General features: G+C 41.2%; 1 protein-coding gene across 5 annotated transcripts in view; it reads right to left on the bottom strand.

Annotated features, from left to right (window-relative positions):
- LOC113145229 (IQ motif and SEC7 domain-containing protein 1-like) overlaps positions 1-23,094 on the bottom strand; it is an 80,239-nt gene that overhangs the window by 36,673 nt on the left and 20,472 nt on the right. The window contains exon 1 of one of the 5 annotated variants that reach the window (XM_026331682.1): positions 3,141-3,521. The exons of 3 other annotated variants lie outside the window; for them this stretch is intronic. In XM_026331682.1, coding sequence (XP_026187467.1) covers positions 3,141-3,217 — 77 coding nt within the window. In that variant the 5' untranslated portion in view covers positions 3,218-3,521. Of the gene's footprint in view, positions 1-445; positions 824-3,140; positions 3,522-23,094 lie in introns of those variants that run through there. One more of the 5 variants, XM_026331681.2, reaches the window with a different exon arrangement.

Raw genomic sequence — 23,094 nt, 5'->3', positions numbered from 1 at the left:
CCACACAATGGTTATCTTTATGCCTGCTTCAGTGTTCATTCACAAAGAGATTTAAATACTGCATATCAGAGGACATTCCAGGTGTACTTGTCTATGGAAAGTCAAATACATGATGACAAAAAGGCTTAAAGGAGATGAAAAGAGAATGGCCAGATTAGTCTTAAGTCTTTATTATCAAAGACATGTCCTTGACAAAGTTGACTGCTCTGAAAGACCTTGAAAATGTTTTTACTGTTGGCTGTCTGTCTTGTTTAGCAATTGTACGAACCAATGATAATATATTTCCATGGTTTTAGAAAGGAAACCACCAAACCTGAGCATATAAGCAAGAATGTTATTTGATCAGTCAGACGTCAGAAATATCTGCACAGACTGCTGCGGTCAGTCGGAAAGACAACCGCTATTTATACTGCAGGCCACTGGTTTATGCCAGATGGTCTCCTACCTTATAGTTCGACTGGAAATGCAGTACTTCCACATAGCATTCCACACGGCAGTGACATCACCAGAGGGATCAGACATGCCCATAAAAAATGTGCATGGCACCAGAAGGAAGTTTCGAAAAAAGTTTCAAAAACACAAAATTGCAGTAGCTCCCCCTAAAAAAGGCAGTAGAAGTACATTCTGTGCTCACTCAGTGCTCGACCACAAATTACACCCCACATCCTTCACTTTCCATAGAAAACCCACAAAGAAGTTCATTCTTTTGCTGCTAAAGTTACTTTCTGCCTTTTCGAAGTTCTCCCTGCCCGAGTTTATGTTGGACTTAGAGTTGCAGCTCTAGCAACTGCCTGATGACCAAGTAAGGTAAAGGCCCAGTACATATAGCAGGAGGAAATCATCCCTCTTCTTAACAAAAGCACTCCACCCACAACGGATCACACACCAGTCCTCTCTCTCCTCTCTGTAGACACCCCCTCCGTTGTGCTCCGTCCAGTGCTACCCTTCACTCATCTGGTGCTGTCATGATGCATGGTCCCCTATGGAGATGGGCGGGGTCTGTGTTGTGTGCGTGTTTATGTGAACTGTTAGAGAGAGGTAGAAAGAGAGAAATAGAGTGATAGAGATAGATGAAGAGATACAAGGAAAATGAGAGAGCCTTCAGCCCATGTGCGTATGGTAACACTTGGGCCCACGTCCAAAAATCATACTGCTCTCAGTGGGAAGGCCGCGCAGGAGGGAGGGTGAACCCCAGTCCAGCAGCTGGGAGAGGCTGTTTTGAGTTACTACACTGACCTTGCTTTAACAACACAGTCTCAGTCCTGTGGTTCAATCTTAATATGTTACACTGAAGCCAGAGCAATGTAATGAGTTACACCCAATGACCAGGACATTCCAGTAACTCTGTGGGATTAAACATATAACGAATATAATGAGTTGTTCATGGTGTGTGGAAAAAACTCAATTAATAAAAATAAATAATTTCACTGAGTCACACAATAAGATCAGAAAAAGATTTTGATAATTCCTCAGAACACAAACATTTTGTCTGCTTTTAAATAGCAAAAAGAAATACTGAAAGATTTCCGACCGAAAAGATTATTTTAATGGCACAGGCGTTTGGTACTGAGGGAGCACCTACAGCTGGGGAAATCCCTGAAGCCCACGTTCAAAGAAAGACTTGCCAGCTAAATCTGTGATGCATTATTAATGAATTATGGACATACTGTATCCTCACCTTCGGAATGCTAATGCTTATGACAAACTGTGTTTATATATGTGTGAAAGCATTAGCATATCGAGCTGTGTCAGAAGGTAGGTACCTCTGATTTTCACAGTTCCTGAATCAGTATCAGCTCACTTCTGATTCAGACATCAAGCAGCTACACGACGGGGTGTGCATGAAAGAAACACAACCCGTAGATCTCTGTGGTGTAACAGGAAGGCAATGGACCAAAATATTGCAGCTCTTCTTTTTGCAACTGAAACAGGCATCTGCAGGGAACAATTCTGAGAAATTCTGAGTCTCTGAAGCTGAAACTGCAGCTTGTAATGCCAATGTGAGATTACAGAGTATCAGACACATGGGAGATGAAGCTAAAAGGCAAGGCCAACCAAACAATAAATTACCTTTATCACTGTGGAAAATCCACTCAGTGTTTGTTTTTACAGCCTCAACTGATAATTGTTATGTGCTAATCAGCCCGTTGTGCAGCTCAATTTGATGACTTGGAGGGTGTATGTGCATGTGTATGGAAAGTGGAGCAGCAGATATCTGTGTCGTGATGGGCAGTAAAACACAGAGATTTTTTTTTATTTTTTTTTTTATGGTCTTAAAACAGCAGCAGGGGGAGGGGGTGAGTAATTAACATAGAGTGAGAGAAACATACCTGGAAGCTGCCAAAAACATAACTCAATGTCAAATCTTTATGTTGCATTCAAATAAAACCATGACCTTCTACTGCAGCCATTAAACTGTATATCTTTTAGTCATTGCCTCACCTCAGTAATTTACAGCCATCAAAAGACATTAAATTAAATACGGTCATGTGACTGCTCTGTTGGGGTAAAAGAGAAATAAACCCACAAAACTGATTAGTTTTATATAGTTTCATAAAATATAGATTCAAGATTTGCAGAACTGCAGAACTGCAATAGCTACACTCACTCAGGTATAGATTATGCAGTAGGTGAAAGTTGAATGAGGAAAAGTCCCAGTGGGACAGAGATAAATGAATTCAGTCAGAGCCAGCTCATCTCTTTCTTTTCAGCTGCGCCAACACTAAACAGACAACCGACACAAACACGATCACTTTAAGCGCCAAGTTACTTAACCAAGTGCTCCTACAAAATAACAACCATAACCTGTTTCGCTTTGAGAAATCGATAATGGTTCAGTCAGCTCACACGCCCCTGAGTAATGTCTCTCTCAGTCAGCCAGTATGTCAGTGTGCAGAGCTGGACACCACTACAGTGTCTCAGTTTCTCATCAGTTGGCCCGGCTTGATGAAGTAATGCTTGAGTCTGTTCTAAAAGATATTGATTTTCTTACTGTGAGCAGCATTTCAATGCAGGCAGCAACATCAACAAGCTGACAGCACTCCATGATAATTCTGAGTTGTTCAAAACATGAGGAGAAGACACACAAGAGATTATCAAAGCCAAACATGACTGCACAATGCAGCCATTTTTAAACATACCTCTTGTAAAAGTTGTTGTGTGGGTGCAAACAGAGCACATGCCAGTAATCCAGGCAAAATGCTTTGAACTTCCACATCCTCAGACAATCGACAGGGCAGAACAGTTGTGAGCTCCAACAGTATTAAATGGCACCATAAGCACAGGACCCCGCTCATTCCTTCAACCAGTGAATCCCTGGCATGGAGTTCGGATACGTCCTCCTCTGGAGCCCCAGCGTCACCACTGCCACTGGATGACAGCCTGAGTGGTTTTAACCCGCCCAGAACAATCGCATCATTCCTGGAACTGCCTAAGTCATAACCACCACAGAAAGCCAGGTCTATCAGGAACACTGTGTAGGATTGATTTGGACCCAGTATTAATGCTTTGGATCAACCTCAGCATTAGCTGTGTTTTAGCTCCTAATCAGGTCAGTCAGGCTGTTCTCTGTGCCATTCTCTCCACACAGTGCGTCAGTCCAGGATCCTCTGAGACATCATGGCTACAGCCGAGGCTCTGCACTGCTCCAGCAGGCACAGGTACTGGAATGTGTAGGAGTGCAGAGATAAGGAGGAATCCTCCAAAAGTTACTCATCTCTCAGACTCAACAGGGATCAGTGGCCTCATCTCGTCTACTCCTCTGCTACATGAACTAACTTTCTAATTACGTGAAAGGCTGGGTCTTTTGTCTCACCATGAGTGTAGTTCACTCTTCAGCTAAATGCCATGCTTCTCTTTTTCGCCATCACCCAGTGGAATCCTGAAGCCTCTTTCCTTGTATCTCTGTCCCCTTCTCCTGATCCTCTCCCTCTTACAGCTGCTACCATCCACACAGGACCTCCCAGAAATGTGCTGATTCTGGTTGCTGGGCAACACCTCCGTACTACTGAAGCTGCAAATGGAAGCCCAGCACAGCAGCCTCGCGATTGGCCAGCTTTTCAGCAGGGAGGGGCTGCTGCAATGTTGTATGACCACATGAGTTTATACCCATGCTTTGTTCAAATAAATATGCGCTTCAAGAGTTCTCATGTTTTGTCACTCTGGTAGAGGAAAAATAAATGCTGCTTTATTTAGATCATCAGGATGAGAAAAGTACTATAAAAAAAGACAATTGCAGAAAGAATAAATCGAATAGAATTTCTCTGTATAGAGCCAGTAGGTTAAACGGATCAAATGAGTGTGTCTTCATTAGAACTTCATGTTCAAATGAGCTGCAGTACTTACTCAAGCTATAAGACTCTTAAAATCCTGCTTTTTTCTTACTAAAGAGGGGTTTGCATTTGATCATGGCCATAGTGCTGTTCTTTCTCAGCCTGAGATGCAGTGCCTCACTGCATTCCCACCCAATCTGGGCAGCCATGGGAAAAGGGGTGTGGAAGGGCCCCCTCATCAATATTCACCCAGCTAAGTGTCCTATAACACACTATAAGCTGAAAATACTGCATATTTACACAAACAAATAAGACAAGCATATGCAAACAGAAACACAAACAAACAAACATGCATTAACATGTAGGCATATTTACACATTATACACTAGTTAACATAATTAGATCTGTGTTGTCCACATGGTTCTTTTCACACACCTCCTGGCACAATATGGACGTCCTCTGTTTGAAGCTGAGATATAGAAAGACCAGAGCAGCACAAAGGCTATACTGAGCCTGTGTGAGCAGCAGGGAAACAGGAATGAATTAATCTACACACTATTCATTAGCTGTTTGTCTCAACTCCTGCCTCCTGATTTAAACACATCTCACAGAAAATGACCACACATCTTTTGTCTGGGCACTTCATCTCACTAAGACCTGATGAGAAACTGCTTTCTGCAATTTAGCATTTTGCATTATCCCTACATAGCAAGTGTGACCCTCTTTGTTTTTCAGCACTCTGAATTTTAATGAACTTACACATAATTTGTTGGAAAGTGAAGACACTGGAGATAAAATCCTGTCACCACAAGTAAGGCTGAGCTAAGTGACTAAACTTGAAAATACTTTATTCAGTGCTTCCAGATGAACATTTTGCCAGTTGTTTGAGATGATTTATTCCTGCGGGTCATGGCAGATGAAAAACATTTTGAGTTTCCTCTTTCTAATTCATGTGAGTGGGAGGAAACCCCACTCTTTCTGTGAGCAGAACATACTAGAGCCTGTCAAAGGCAAAGATCAGGCAAAGAAGAGCAATTATTGCAGCACTAACTGGCACAAAACACACATGGCTGTGATTCACACACATGACAGGCCATCATTTGCCTTCGTAGGATAAAGAGTGTGCATACAAGCACAGCAAGATGTGATTTAATGAGATAAATTGATTGATTCTACATGGCAGGTATTGGCTTGTCTATACTGTATGTGTGGTGAACTGGAGTGAGTGAGCGGAGAACTGCCTGCTAAATTAATGTTGTTTCCACTTATCACAACACATGCCTCCACCTACACCTACGTTTCACTGGTTGTGAGTCAATATATGCAGGTTGTCAGAAACTTCAAAATCTGAGACAATGCTGCTACATCATTACATATATGGTAAGTGTCTCCACCAGGGCTCACCCAGTCCTGGTTTTGTTGCTCCTTCCTAAATTTGGGATAAACCACGGAAGCTAATGACAATAGAATTTCTGCACAGGGCAGAGTCAAGGTCAGAAAAATGGGTCACATCATACAACTACTAAGAAATATGAATGACAAAAGCAGAGAAGGGATAAAAAAAAAAAAGTGTCATATTTCCTTTCTTCCTGACTAAAGTCCCTGTTACACTGCAGGAGGAATAATATGATATCAAAATGCTATATAAGCAATAAGAGGGAGGCAGTCATATCTAAATAAATGACTTTATGCAGATAGCCTTGTGACAAGCTCTTACTGTCTCCATGCTTCTGCTACCACATCATTCCGTAGTACACTGATACAGGCTGAGCGTTACACACTGCAGGGACCCCAATCCTCCCCACGGCTGACCCAGTCAATCACTGATAATCCTGAAGGATTTCACTGCGACCTACTCTGAGCAGGAGATGCGCAGTCAACAAATACTTCAATAGAAAATGGCCTGTTACAGAAAATCTTCTTGTTGATGGTAAGTGAGAAGGGGTGAATAAGCTGGATAAGAAGACATGGTACCCCATTATGCAGGAATTAAACCTGGAGCAAGACTCAAAAAAAAAAAAAACAGTTACAGGTGAGTATTAAAATCTAGGTATTTGCAGGGCCACCTTACTGCCCACAAAGACCCTGATTACTATAAGTACATAGTATATATAGTTTGCAGGCCTTCCTGCAAACTAATCCCAGTTCATCTGTAGAGAAAAGTGTCGAAAAGATAAAAGGTATGTTATATTAAAGGCCACAATAATAACAACGTGATAGGAATCTATTACATGCAAATGATACAGTGTGATGGACAGCCTCCCTAAAAGGAAGTGTTAGAAAAGTCCACCCCCTGGTGGCTGGTTGGAGTAGCTTCCAAGCTTTCAAAGATTACCAGCCTATGAGCTGATGTGATTGGGGGAATGAGGAGGCTGACAGGCATACTGATTCACTCAGAGTAGAACAATACAAGACACAATAGAAACTCATTTATTTCCTATCCACCGTGCATCAGAGAAACAATAAATGACAGGATTCAGATCTCTAGGGGGCAACTTGAACATCTCTACACAAAAACAACATTTTTAGATTAAACGGATTGTGACTGCTAAATGGGAATTGCACTCGAAACAGCAGGGTGATTTCTGATAGCGATTTAATACTGTCCAACTCTGTGCATATGTGCTTCTCTTATATGTCTTCTCTTATATGCTTTTTTCTTATGATTAGGATGAAAATGAAATTCCTGCAGTAAGCAGGGAGATACCATTACTGGCGAAGAGGGATGCACAAAAGCTCAGGAGTATGTTATGTTAGTCTATAGTACATGACAGATAATATTGTTTTACAGAAATCTGGGAAGATTATGTTACATCAAAGTTTGCACAGCTTGCAGGAGCACAGGCACATACACAGATTGTTTAGTCACCAGCCTGAAAGAAGCCATGCAGAAAATAGGTGGAGAGAAAAAAAAAAAAACACAACAAAAAAGGAGGAGGGTGCAGAGACAAAACCAGAGTGAAAAAGATAGGGAGGACAAGGAGAAGACAAGAAGAGATCCATAATCGCAGACCCTCTCTTCTAGCTTTGGATTTGTATTAAAGCAGAAACAGCAGCATAAAAAAGGAAAAAAAAAATCCTCTGTGGCTGGCTGGAGGTGGATCCCACAGTTGTCAGTCTCTGCCAGTTAGCCTGAATGCCTGAAGAACTGATAAAGAGCATTGTCTTTCCTGTCAGAGGGAATACATAGGACTGCCAGCACAGCGCACATGTCCACATCAAGGTTTACTTGACCCCTTACACCTAAATCTTTTGTAAAATAAAGGATGACTTTATATTCTTTAGTACCTCTATGCATAATAATGCTGGTTGAATGATGTATACAGGATTATAACCGAGCCAATGTCAAGACATCACCACGATTTCCCATTTAAAATCCCTATGAAATCAACAGAATCATTCAGTACACACGCTATAGAAACAGCTTCAAGCATGACAGCCACACCTTATTTCTATTATGAAACAGTAAGCCCCAACCCATGGAAGTGAGACATAACATAACATACTCAGTGATATGTTGCTGTAGCTGTTATTATATAACATTGTTGCTGATAAACATATCCTCATATCTGTTTTATTTTTGCCAGAGGAACAAAATGTTCTGTAGATGCATCCTTTCCTGATGCACCCAACTCTCCTCTGTGCTGTCGCTTCTGACGCTGCTATTGGCAAAGGCAGGGGCTTATTATGGGCTGTTTCAAACCACGGATGCATCAGCACTAGCTGCTCCCCTGAGGAAACTTTAACTCACTGAGATGTGCCCCTGAGAGGCCAACAGCTCCCATTGGTTTGATAATCCTTACACATGGCTGGCACAGCTTTAGCTGCAAACTCAACTACTGAAGACTCAGTGCCAGCCTACAGATGTCCAGCTGCTGATGCAGTGTGCAAATGACAGCCTTTGAGCTGACCCAGCTCAGCCAAGGTCTGGTTTGTCCTATTCTGGCAAAAGTCAAAGTGCTACTCTAGTGATAATGCTGCAGATTTACAGTAGGCTGCTTTACAGATCTTGTGCTGAAAAAAATTTTCACCTGCACTTTACAAACACTTGAATGAGATAATTCACAATCTTGTGTAATTTTGTCCACTTGATCTGTGATCTGTCTGTGAACATCAATGACAGAACAGGAACAGATCAATAAATACACTATACCAGTTTTTGGCATAAATACTGAACTAGTAAATGGGGCTCTGATGACTAATATCAATTTTTAAGGAAAGACGGTAGTTATTTATACCAGTGAACAATTACCATAGCTATCAGAAAATCAAAAAGAAAAAAAAAAACACAGCATGTGTTCCTGCCTTAACAAATTACTCACTTCCTGCTCTGTTGCATTATGGTACCATCAGCTGACGCTGTATGAACTGACAGCTTGTTATGTGGCAGCCCCTGCATTATATGCAGTTGTTGTCATATGCAATAGCAACATACATCCTACAGTTGCTGTCTCCAGTGGAGGCATATTCAGAGCAATGCTCCCATTGCCTTTGTGCACTCTCTCAGTCAGACCCAGCACTCTCTGTTGTCAAAGGCTCTGGCTCAAAATGCAGGAATGTGCTGTCAGTGCCTTAGATCTCCGGTGACACACTCCATTTTTCATCATCAGTGCTGGTGTCACCTGAACAGAAGCATCACATTAAAAATTTGCAGCCAATAATGAGAAATGGGTATTCATGCTGTAACAGAGCTCTCACACCATAAACACCCTCTGAGAGTAAGTATAAAACCCTCTGATGCTGAAGTCACATTGTTCATGCAGCACAGGGGCACACAGCAGTGTGCATTAAAGTTATTATTTTGAAAGTGACAACTCATAAACCTACTGGATGGTAATGGCATGGACAACAGTATTTGTTTTTAAAAAATGTGTGCACCCCTTAACTCAAATATACGTTTCCTTTCAATACCATGACATTGACATTTTGACACAAAAGATATTAAATGTTAAATATTTTCCACAAGATAGTTTGTGGAGTGTGCCCATACTCCCTAATACACATCCCTGCTGTGTATTCCAGTGGTATAGTGCTCTGCACAACAGTCAATCACTTAAACTCTCTGTCAAGCGGCTTTATACATCACAGCACATTAACAGACCTGGTTTGATCACTTATTGTAAATGCCTAGTTACTCCTGCATCACACTTGTATGCAGCGTGTGCATTTTCAGGCTGATAAACTTCATAATCATTTGTTACACTGTATTAAACTGATCAAAATGCACCTCGCCTATCTTGTCGTATTCAACCCAAGGTAATCTCTACATCCCTTTAAGTGAGAGTACTTAAATGTAGTATCCTTAAAGGTCAAAGAAGCCTTTTCCAAAACCCTGGCAATCCTGCTCTTGGCTGTCTGTGGCACAACACTGGAATTACTGAAGGACCGGGGCCTGCCAACACTGACAAAATAACATTTAGAACAGAACAGACTCATCACACTCCAGCTCCTCATTAGAAGATATTAGCAAAATACTGTGAGCTTCAGTCTGTTTGACATACAGTAAAAACCAATGTCAATCTGCACCACATCTCCTCTGTCTCCTACCAAAAACAGTAAATGTTTCAAAAAGTCATCAATTTGCACCACACTTTCAGCTTCCCGTGGCCTGGCCACATAACTTTCTGGTGGTTAAAGCTTTCCTTGGAATAAAGCTCTGAGGAAACAGAGAGGAAATAAATCAGCCACTATCTCAAAACCACAAACCAAAAGAGAAATTCAATTCCCTGCATGGCAAAACAGAAAGAGAATCAAGCATGTAGACTGAAGGAACTTGTGATTCTGTGGAATGCTTTCACGGATTAATGTGAGCTTTAAGCATCAAAAGGGAGATTTTAGTCGGTGAATGGCAGCGCCTGTGAAGGACTCAGTGGAGACACATGAAGGTCTCATATTCATTAAGATGACTGATCCCCATGTTAGGTATTAGATCATGACATGTCAGGGTAATTCAGTTTAAGATTACGCATCAGCTGGTAAGTACACATGTGTTAAATGCAAGTGGTCACATACCAGTTTAGACTAACAGGATTGTAAAAGAATTACAGTCCAAAATGAGACAGACTACAAGGAAAACACACCTAAATCTGCCTCTATGGACAAATGCAGTAGCAGAATGCTTATTCAGCCAAACACTAAAGGTGTAATGTACTAGGCAAGGCTAGATCTTGTACAGTGCTGAACAAATAACACAAACCATAATATCACCCCAAAAAAGCAATGCAACTGCATTTTGTCTAGCTTTTATCCCAGTGAAACCAACACATGATTTACTGAAGGAGAGAGAAAAGCTTTCCACACAGGCTGTTGGAGTCATCGCCATCCCAAAAATAACAGCTCAGACCCAGCCGCATTTTACACACACACACACACACACACACACACACACACACACACACACACACACAGTACCAATCACACACCGAGAACACACTCACACTCACAAATATACGGCAGAAGCTGCAAGGAACTCATGTGCCCGGTAAGAGCTGTCACAGCATCATCCAGAAATTAGTCATTTTTCCCAGCCACCCAAGGTCCTAAAACCATCAGTCACATGACTCTGTTGTGATTTTAGTCATAATGTGAGTTCTGCAAATACAAAACAACACTCAGGTTTCATCACTTTGTATAAAGACACATATTATGAATTAATCTGGGTGAAATATCTGTATCTCATTCACACAAATAAGCGTATGTTCCACCTTGACACCCCTCCCCGGGAGAGAGACCTTGTTTACTAATCACACACAAAGGGAACATGAGAGGACACAGCAAGGTCTAGATGCCATAGGTGACTCAGCATAGACACTGGAGAGGAAGGCACCGTGTTTTCCACCACCACCCACACAACCGCTGTCCCCATGAATGGGGAGAGCAGCCCAGGAAGACAAGCCCATCTGTCTCCCTTACCCGCCAGAATTCACACTGAACATGCAACTCACATGTCGTAGAGCCGGTAACCCATGGCAGAGCCCGGTCTGCTTGAGTGGGTCGCGGGGTCTCGGGTTCGTCTGGGGTCTGTGCTGCTCACCACGGCGCGCCACACGCTTGGTTTGTCCATCCTGTATTGCTGGTCAATGGGATTCAATGGTGGGACGGTGTGCGCACACGGGCTCACTCACATTCACTCTCCCACTCCCTCCCAGTCACAAACATGGACTGCCAGAGAGCAGTGTGTGTGATGTAACAAGGAGCATCCAAGAGGCTGGCGGCTTCTGGGGGTGGGGGGTACTGAGCTGGTGATGGAGCAGGAGTGCTGGAAGAGTTGTACAGCCCAGATGCGGATGGAGCTGTCTGTTAACCTCTGGTAAGAAGTCACTGGTCAGAAGGATAATTCTGTGCAGTGTGAGTGCCAGGGGAGGCTGCCACTCCTATATAAAAGCAAGACGACACAACCTGCAGGAAAGAGACTGGGATTGTAATGCCTCTCATAAACACAGAGATGCATCTACACACGCCCCTCTCCACCCTCTTATCTGCTCTCAGTAGTACAGTCCTCAGCAGGGACACATGATTGGCTCCTTGGTCTCCATAGAAACAAGAGGATGTGTCAGAGGTAGGGCTCATTATCATGTCTTCTCTCCCTCCCATTTTGTTTTCACTCTCTCCTCTCTTTCTCTCTCTTTTCCCTTTCCTCTTCTGCTCACATACTCACCCACCCATCTTCCCTCTCCATCTTCTCCCGTGGAATCAATGCACTTTTCACAGTAGTGTCTTTTAAAACAGATGAGGCCTTGCAGTCTAATGGGGAGTGGTGAAAACATGGAAAGATGCTTGTGGCTCCATTTAATTATGTCTGTAGAAAAACAATCTAACACAGAAATGCGATCATGAAAGTAGGAGTAATTAGGAGATATTGCATCATATGCAAGAAATGCCAAAACTAGAAAGGAGTGTGAAATATTAAGCTGAAGAAACATTAATGAAGATATCACGTAACCTCCTACCAAAAACCATCAATTTATTGTGCACAGCCTCAAAAATAATGTACCTAGAATAAAAACTGCTTTTTTTTTCTTCTTTTAATTACAGTCATTGTCCTGGTCTCAGAACAGAAAGTCAAAATAAATGCAAGAGAAGCTGAACCAAAGTTACAGAGGTGAAAAACATGATAGAAATGGAAGGTTTTTTCTCTGCCTAATTTTGGCATAAAAAAGAAATCTGTGATAATGAGGAGCTTTCAGACAGCACGTATCTCGTTCCAGTTATCTGAAGACAGACAAAACAGGTCTACAATAGTGCCCCCGAAAACATGTGGGTCGGTGCATTTTAGCAGGTTAATTCAGGGGTAGATGACATAAGGTACACTGCAGACCCTGACAGTTATAGAAATGGTACGGTACTATTGTTGACACTAACACAAGGTAACGGCATCTAAGGTGGGAACGGTGCACAGGCAAGAGTGTCTATGGAGACAAGATCTGATCAGGACTTTATGAACACACGCATACACACGCACACACACTCAGTGGGGCTAGAGACAGACATTCTGGGCTCACAGTCTCCATGGGAGTATGCGTTTCATCCCAGGCAGACTTTATGGCACACGTTGCTGTCGATGTGTCAAGTGTCAGTGCTAAGGTGACTATCAGACTTCTGTCTTTCTCTTAATAAACTTGTGTAGTAACTAATAACTAATTGTATGGTATATGTGCATCATCTCACCACAATTACACTGTGCACCTTCTAATTATCAAGAACAAGTGCTGATCCCTGGAGCTCTGGTACGTGCCTGTCTTTACTGTGCAGTGTGCTTATATATGTGTGCAAAAACATTGTTTCATTTTTTTATTCAATCACAGTCCAGTTCATTTCAACACATCCAAAGAGGACAAGCCTTTCATTTTTTATGGCATGGAATTTGTATTACACAAAATATATATGTTAAAATACATTGCTCTGGAATTTAGAGTCACCAATCAACCTGACATACATGTTTTTGGACTGTGGGAGGAAACCAGAGTACCTGGAGAAAACCCACACAAGCACAGGGAGAACATGCAAACTCCACACAGAAAGGCCCCTGATGGGTTTCAAACCAGGAACCTTCTTGCTGCGAGGAAACAGTGTTTACCACTCAGCTACCGTGCTGCCCCACTTCAAGACCAGTTAACTCCTACTCCGTCGCAGGACTTGTAATGACCCTTAAAGTGCACAAAGACAGTTAATGAGGTGTTCCTGTAAAATTCAATTCTAGCAAAGCTTGGCATGTAATTTAACTTCCAGGCTGACTATTGACTAATTCAAGCACCCCTAGAAATGTCCTCTGTGTTTGTGTGTACACACATGAACATCTGCGGGCGGGAGTGAGGCAACACTTAGCTCCATTCTGCTCAGCAGCAAGTGTGTATCAGCAAACCGCAAGTGTTAGTAGTTACAGAAGCAGGGAGAACAGCAGAGTGATGAGCAAAATGCTCTTTCAAGCTGACAGATAACTTCAAATTCAAGATTTCAGCTGAACATGTTTCCACAGAAACACTCAATCTTTGATATCTCCACAAACACACACACACACACAAAGTTGTGAGTACCAGGTAAAATGTCCTCACAAGGCCAAAAATATCCATGGAGGAATGGTATCAGAGTAAAATGTGTCCACACAACCATAGAAAGATGTGTACACAAACACACCCACACGTAGATAAAAAAATCTGCACAAACAAGACACGCTGCATGATGTCCGTCATGATGGAGAAGGAGCCAACAGCAGAACCTCCAGAGCACCCCATTTTCTAAATGTAAAGAAAGCAATGTCAAAGCACAGGGGATAAGCAAAACAATGACTAAAGGAGAAGATGTGGGCATTGTCATGTATATCTTATATATACAAATAGCTGAAAAAAAACAGCAGCACAGGCAGAGTCCGTTACGATGGTAAAATTTGATCTTCAGGATTTAGATTGTTAGCTCAATAAAACAAGACATCTGAAAACCATCACTTGCACTATGGTTAACTGGGCATTTATTTGTATTTTTTTTATATTTATAGACTGGGCAACTAATGGAATAATCTAAGAAAAATGTAAATAAAACAAAAAAATGGTAATTACTTCCATTATCAAATAATCTGCTGATTCTCTATGAATCATCTATGAAATGTTTAAAAACAGAAAAAAAGAATAGTGTACACAATACCCAAGAGGCCAGGTGTGATTTTTGTATAAAAGACATTAAATCGACTGAAAAACAGCTGATTCATTTTTTTGTAATGAAATAATGATTACAGCTCTACTGTAGCCGCAATGATTGTTGTTATGGTCTCACGCTCTTCCACTGATCTAGTTCTTGTAGTGTAAATTTATAATTGTAAAAATGAAAAGTCAAGAAAAAAAAGAAGAAAAAAAAAGAGAGAGACGCTACACAAGAGTTGCTCAGTTGAAACTGACAACCACAGCCTTCAGAATTTCCTGACCCAGCTCGTTTCTAGCTGAACTGTGTCAGTCTCTGCTGAGTTGCCTTAACTGATATGAAGACAGATAACAGCGATGTACAACTGCTGGAGGTCACAAAACAGCAAGTTCTGTACACTTGAACTTCTCAAAACTGATGCTGCACTTTTCCCATCACAATGTGTTCTTTTTTTCTTCTTCTTGCAGTGGCTAGCTTCCTTATCAAGCTTTAATAACAAAAACTATATGTTCTAATTGTATTTTCTTTTGTTGTCTGCACAACCTGTAGGAACAGTACTAGTAAGTGTCTGTGAGACAGTAGAAAGCATTATTTTGTCCTTAAATCAGGGTTCCCATCACCTCAAAAGAGACTTCGGACCACTTCAAACACATCAGCAATAGAGACAGCGCTAAGAAACGCCACAGCACTAAGAGCTGCAAACCACAAGGTGGCAGTGCATCACCTAGTGTGCGTCCGTAACCACCACCCTGTTGTGTGCACTACTGTACCACTACTGATGTTGAGAAAACATTACTGCTCAACCACATGACAAAGACCCGGCAAGGAGAAGTGCATGTTGCATTTCCTAATGCAGCAAAATTAATCACATATTATTCAAAACAGCCCATGCTGCCTGCTGTTGTTTTAGCTTTATTGTGTCATTTTTCTGTAACTGGTCTGATGTATTTAAAAAAACAACAAAAAAAAAAACATTCAAAATTTTTGTTCCACAAAAACATTTTTCTAACCACTCAGATTAGAGCCAACAGTTGGAAAAACAGAACTCCCCTGAGACAGTGACCCCTACACTCTATTCTGGAGAACTGGTTTGTTTTCCCTGCTGTTTTTCCATGTAACGATGCAGCACGGCTTCTCTGTAGCTTACTGGCAGAGGGCACAGGGCTATGCAAGGGCTTCTTTTGTCGCTGACTTGGCCTCCAGCCCGAGGATATCAGTGGCAGAAGACAGAAAAGCTTTTCATAGCAGGCCAAACAAAGAGCTGTCTCTCTGCCTAACTGTGAATTACAGACAGAGCCGTTTCTTGACCCCTCAGGCCTCTGCTGATGCTCTTCACTGCCTTCGCAGACCTTTAGACTTCTTGCTAAGCTGATGTTAGTAATACTGACCTCAGTAACACTGATGTGGAGCTATAGCAGCCCTGGCACCTGCTAATTTTAGCAGTGGAAGAAGGCTCAGATCTCTTACCCAAGTAAAAGCAGCATTAGAACATTGTAAAAGTACATCAAGTGCATTATTTATTATGACACCAGTATTATCAGCAAAATACCATCAAATATAAAACTACAGTACAGAGAAATGGCTCACATATATATATGTCTTCTTAAATAATGTATTGTATGTTATCCTGCTATGTATTTATTTATTTTTGTGTGTAAAGTATTAATCTGTACAGTAACGTCAGCTGCAAAATAAATGTCATTTTATTAAAAGTTACAATACTTCAGTCCTCATGGAGTGAAGAATAAATACCTAAGCAAACAAACAAATAACAGTAAAAGTCATTCAGTGTTTTTTTAGTTTTTTTATGAAGCCAGTATCCAGCACCTCAACTGGCCACATCAGGGGTCACACACTTCATCAATTTGGCTTTCCAGCTTCTGTGTTTCTACCACAGTACGTTGTGTTGTAAATAACAACAAATAATTCATTTTTATTCACTTAAAGTGCTCTCTTGACTCAGAGAAGAAAAAAAACACGACTTTTCACATAGATTCCTTTTGAATTGAAGGCCAAAGTGTGATGGGGATGGTTTATTATTTATTATGCTACCCTACGCAATATCACACACGCAAAGCCATAATGACAAGCAGCACAACTCCTTCATCAGTGCTGCTTTGACAATGACGTTTATCAGGACCAAGGAAGAATAAAGATTTTATTCTCACAATCTAATCCCTCTGCACGTTCTGCTCCTCACTTGCAAGAGATTTCACCCCACACACAAATACATCATAGACTCAAGTAGCTGCAGCATCTTGTTAATATCTCTTTGCACATACACAGCCAAATCTCTCTTCTTGAGTGTCAGAGCTAAAAGAGCAACTGAGAAAAGGCGATCATGCCTCCCGCACCTCGTCCCTGCGAGCCCTCCTTGTGTTCGATCTGAGCAGTGATACAGAGCTATGGAATTGCAAATGCCTCCTATCAGACTGGAAGGTAGATCTGAAGCACTCGGAGGTCTGATATTACTGTGGCATGGAGCTGATGAAAGGATAAGCTACGTGAGAGAGTCGTGCAGTCGCACGAATCTCTCACTATATCTAATTTAACAGGGAAAGTGACAATGGATAATAGAACGAAAGAGAAGCATTGAGAAGAAAGGATGCCCCAGTGTGTTTTTACTGGGTTCGAGGGGCATCAGTTGTGCTTGTATCACCTAAAGGCTTTCAAAATCACACTTCTGTCACACATTATTTTGTCTTGAAATCAAACACCTGTGCACTGTCGTGAGACATCTGGGTGCCTTTTCATTACCGCTGAAAGGATACATTCACCACAGGCATATTGTACTTCTTCAAGCTTGACTGAAATACAAACACCTGCCTTTCCACTGAGGAACACAAAGGTACATATTTCTTTTATAATTAAGCTGCTTTTGCATACAGAAGAACTGCATATGTTGAATGTGCATTGTCTTCCGCTCAGATAATGTCATGGCAAGTTACTAAGAGGGTCTGCAGGCCGATGATTCAAGGGTTCAGGGTTGCTGCTCCTTGTGTGTGCTCACTTATATTAGTAATAATAATATGTCAAAGGATATCTTCATTATTATGTCTTAATAAAAAAATCAAGGTAATCTTGTGCTCCCACATTGACGCACAGCTCACAAACTCAATAGAGAATTATCTGCAGAAGCAGTAAGCTGGGTAACATCTTCACAAGCGGCCACACTAGCAGGCACCGAACATTTTCACATGATCAGAATTCAGATGGATTTTTTTTCCACATAAAAAAAAAATGCAGTGTATGGTATATTGTTGGTCGCACAGCTAATCTTTACTATTATTACATGACATACATATACTGTATAGACCTGCAGCTCTCATAGTTTTTATTATAAAATAATCACTTAATTTTTTTTTAATTTGCAACAAGGAAAAAAAAAAAAACTATTTATCGTTAAATGTGAAAAACACATTTTAAATCAGTTTTCCAGAATTCTTCAGAAATGTATGTATTTGTGTAAAAAACTGTTTATCACTGAGATGATACAAATTTAATAAACTTAAAAAATAAATATAAAGATTACACACACAAACACACACACACACACACACACGAAGCCCAACCAGTGCTGACCTACCTTTACTGTACTGTGTCATGATACTTTAATACAAAACAATAAAGGCACACACAACACACATTCATGCAATTCTCCTCTGGCCAAAAGAACCAACAGTGGCACTGAGTGAAGTGAATGGCTCATGGCACAAAGAGCCGCACTTTCTCCTCTGGCAGAGTCAAAGCGACTCATAAGCCACGTGGCCTGTATACACTCCAAAATCAAAAAGTGTTTCCAGTGATCCAGCCTCACAGCGCAGCAAGGAGCCTGTAATTAACTCTTGGAGAATGTGATGATGAAACAGAAGCTGAGAACTTCAAAGACAAGCTTTCCCAAGAGTTTAAACACATTAAGGAAGTGGCCCCTCTGTTTCATAGGCCTATTAAATCATGGTGCAGTTACAATTTCCCATCTGGTGAAATCAACATTTTGCCATACAGCAGTAAACAAAAAGAATTCATACAACTGGCTAAACTTTATGGGAGGTGGAACGCTTTTGCATTGCTGCAACACTAACTCTTCCATGTAATCACCAGTTTATCAAGGACTTTTTGCTGCCACTAAATAAATATTTACTGTGTCACTAAGGCTTTTTTTTCTCTCCATATGACTTGAGTCAAAATAAGGAAATGTAGTGGAGTACACATAAGTTTAACCCTAACAGCCGCAATGCAGGGTTCATGACCCCACATTTGGTAATATATTTTCAGTGCCTATGTCACTTGTCTGCCATATTCGCCCCTGTGGATACATCGCAGCCTTCATGAGCTGCCTTTCTGCCTCCACAAAACACAGGCTGAGATTCTTAAAAGGCAGACAGGCAGGCCATTCCCAGTAAACGATAGGCCCTGCAGTGGTAATATTAGAGGTCACAGGTTCTGCTGAAATAGTCATTCACCATAATGAAACTCATAAAGCACCTGAATTATTTATACTTGGAATGGAGCCCCTGGTTCAGATCTGTTCTAATGGCAGACACCAAATCAGAACCCAGAACACAAATAAATGGAGCAGTGCAGTATTAGCAGCTTTATGATCTTTTAGTAATAGTATGGGGGCTTTGAGATAGGGATGTAAAAACTTGCAGAAAGATAAACACTTGACTGCCCAGCCTTCTCTTTATCTCTGTAAATCATGTCAGCATATCCATTAATAATGTGACGTGTTGATGAGATGTGTTTCCTTAATTGAGGAGGCAGACAGAAAAAACATGTAGACAGAATTGGAGAGAGAGCAAAGGAATACAGAGCAGCAGATGGTCTTTTGATTGAGTAGAAAAAGAAGGAGCATATCTGGAGAAAAGAATCAAAAGAGAGGCGTGAAGTGAGGGACATGGGGAGAGAGAGAGAGGATCTCGGGTATTTAAAAAGGGGTATTTAAAAGCATTCATTCAGCCTTGAGCTGGGCTTGATCAGTGCAGAGAGGCCTTAACTCTGGACAGGACTGAACTAGAAGGCAGCTGCAGGCAATGAATACAGCAGCTACTGCACAGGCAATAACAAAATCCGTTAAAACATGCTAAGGAACTGCCAAAGATAGAGAAAGCTGTTTTTTTCCCCCTCTCTTAATGAAGTCATCTGTATATTTCTGGCCACATCTGGTCAGATAATATAAAATATAATACATCTGTGCAATTTCCTTTCACATTCACAAGCTTTTGGACAGATTCATATTGCCTTCCCTCTAGTAAACTGTATAGAGTAATTACCTTGTCTCACCATAAGCTGTAATTCTGCATCTCAGTTGGCCTGGCAGACTGCTCCACTTTCACTTTCTCAACCTGACATAAACACAGCTCCTGCTTTCACCTCTCTCTGCTGCAGAGCACTCCACACAGCAGTCATGTGAAGTCAGTCAGAGCACAAGAAAATGCCAGGAAACGTTAAAGCAGCAGCAACAGCCACAAAACAAGGGATATTTTTCACAATGGTTTCCTTTTAGAATGGACTCCTACTCAGTAGTATGGGAGAAGATACAAGTGGGAGAGATCATTACAGAGGAGGACACTGGAAAATAACTGTGACTAAAAGGCACGGGTGGAAAATGAAAGAACAAAAAAACAGAAGTAGAACTTCACAGACTTCATAATCATCTGTAATGTTATGTGTAGTTGTCAGGGCATACAGCCCAGAAAAGAAGAGTGTTGGGTAGTTCTAAAGCTCTGTGTCTGCCAGTCACAGCCAACCAGCAGGATTCAGAAAGGATTCTGCTGCTTTTATGAGTCATCACAATTTTGGACTGATGTAAAATCAGATTCTTTATAAAATCCCTTAGTGTCAGTTGTCAGTGTCAGTGCCATTAAGTAGCAAGAAAATACAGCTGACACCAACATATCTGCAACAGCCTGATGTTGGTCAATACATTGGCCTGGCTGATGAATCTACAGTAGCTACAACTGCATTTGCAAAAGAGGAATTGATCAATATGCTAATCAGGTAAATCAACAGTAATTGTAATCATCAGGTAAAGGTCAATTTGGCCTTTGTTTGTAGGATAAGACAGTTTGCAGACCAATCAATAATGCAAAAAACATGCAAGGACATGAATTTAAAAAAAGCAAGCTGTGCATCAGCCATCATCCATACAACCCCACAGACCACACTCACATGGTGTGGACACTTCTTGTTTTGTGTAAATACACAGTTTCACATCCTGGAAGACTTTTCTCTAAAAAGCACTAAAGACAAGTGAAGAATGGAAAACATTAAACACACTGAGGAACATGATTGTGACTTGATAGAGGGAAAGTAATTGGCCACCTCTGTTCTGGTTCAGATATTCTATTGTGCCGAAGGCATCACTGCACCTATCACATGTGATTAACTTAGCGGGGTGTTTTTAACTGAACACATGAAACCTTGAAGTCACATTAAGATTTCGCTGTCCAAGGTGCTGAATTCCAAAGCCACTGGAATTTCTATCAATGTCTGTTCCAGCATCAGCTGGAAGAGGGATAAAAATCAAAGGTTAAACACATACAGTTTGGTCACTTAAATAAAGCTAACAATTTATCTGCGGATCAATTAGTCAATAAGAAGAATCAGCAATAAATTTTGATTTTAAAGAATTTGAATTCAATGACAAAATCTTGGTGGGAAAAGTTTCTCCATGTGCTCCAAACTTGGACGAGCTGGCTGTTCGTTGGTGGTCATACCAAAGTGGGTGGTTTCTGGGTTTATCATTTTACTTCTGAGCTCAGCTCCTTCTGCTAATCATCTTAGCAGGCTTAGTGCAGAATCACACCTAGCAGTTTGACAACTATAACATCAGTTAATTACACTGACTCAAACATGCACATTCAGGCATAAGAAACAAGCTACTGTATAAGATCCAAGCTATTACAGTCCTCACAGGACTATGGCTGATGACACGTATTTTGTTTCTGGGGTAGGAGACAGAAAAAAGACAGACAATAATAAAGAGCCGGTGCAGGGTAAAGCAAGAGAAGTGCAAACAAGGAAAGAGAGGTTAAAAAAAAAAAACATGCAGCAGAAGCAACGATTCAAGTCAGTCCCTGGAGTGTGTTTCTGCTATTATAGTCTAGCGTGGCTCTGCTTGCTCTGAATGTGATTGGTTGTCCCCTGAGATCACTTCCACTCCGGTATTGAGCATGTTGTTGTGAGCTGTTCTCTGTGAACAGCACTCTTCAACACCAAAACTGCCCCATTAATTCCTCCTGCCTTCTTTAACTCAGCTTCCAAAGTCTGCACGGATTACTGAAACTTTTAGACTATGACAGCATCTAGTCATCTAACACACTGCTGATAATAACATAACACAGGTTTAAAATAAGTGATAGAGGTTTCTATATCCAAGAAAATACTACAAGTTTTATTTTAAATTTTAGAATATGCTCGCTCAAAACATCTATAACATCAGGAGGAGTGATTCAGCATACTGCACCTCACAAATGGCATAATAGTTAATTTTGCACTACCTTCTTTCCTTTTAGTGCCACACAACCTGAAATATAGCCACCAAGATCAATTGCTCACTGAGAACGCCACACAGCCCCACTGCCTTAAAGGGAATTACTGCAGTTTTTTATGGTTTTTGGCATTGTTTTAAACTCTGTTTCCTAGCGACTCAGTGGTCAGAGGGCAGTCCACAGTGCATAGCATATAACTACAACATCCAGTGCTCAAATGTGGCTCAGGACCTCTGTCATGTCATGTCAAGTGAGTTTCTTTTCTTGCTAAAGGAAATAATGACTAAAAATGAACAACAACATGGCAACAAAAGTAGCTGTGACTAAGGCCTCTGTGGTAAGGGTTTGCTTTTATTGTGAGCTGAGTGGTCATTTGCTTACAGTTAGTAAAATTTCAGTGATGCCAGACAAACTGGCCTTAAATGTAAAATAAGCAAGACGAAGACAAAGACTACAGCAAATTATCACTAATCTTTGCCAGAGAATTTTCTCCAAAAAAGTCAAAGATCAACAGAAATCAGCTTCCAGTTTGATGATTGACTCTGGGACCCAACGAAAACACAACCATCTGAAATCACAATGATCAGGTGTTTGACAAGGCATGTTCTCCTTTCACCATGAACCTAATGTAATTAGCTGATTGTAGCAGTGTGTCTGTGTGCGACGGGTGAGCCTAAACAGACACAAACATTACTGCTGAGCTGGAGAGATAAACAATCAAGCTCCGATCACAGCTATCTTCTTGTTTACAGTCATGATCCATTTAACCTATTAGCTTTCAGCTGTGCTTGAAAATTACTTACTGAGCAGCAACCACACAAAGAGAGAGCATAAATGAGTGAGGTCTTAATCAGCAAGAAATAACTAATTGCTAATTTCTGCAATTTTACAAGCGTCTAAAAACGACCCACAGTTGCTCCTACTCATCAGAAACTTCTGTATTTGGCTCTTTAAAAATAGAACATGCTCCCACTATGCACTGAGATTTATTTTGGGCTGCACATCAGCCAAAAGTGGGCTATGGATTAGGTGCGCACATAGCTTTTTGATGATGACGCACACAGCGCTAGGAGGCATCTTTGAAACTCTCCCGAGCCTTTTGAAGCCCCCTAAGTCTGTCCCACCGATGCGACTGTGCGCTCATCTCTCCTTGTTTGTGCAGAGAATCTCTCAAGCTCAGCACAGCAGCCATGAAGCCT

This window comes from Mastacembelus armatus, chromosome 7 (genome assembly GCF_900324485.2).
Source record: "Mastacembelus armatus chromosome 7, fMasArm1.2, whole genome shotgun sequence".
Classification (NCBI taxonomy): Eukaryota; Metazoa; Chordata; class Actinopteri; order Synbranchiformes; family Mastacembelidae; genus Mastacembelus; species Mastacembelus armatus.
Note: the sequence above shows the minus strand (reverse complement) of the source record. Positions and strands in the feature narration are given on the sequence as shown.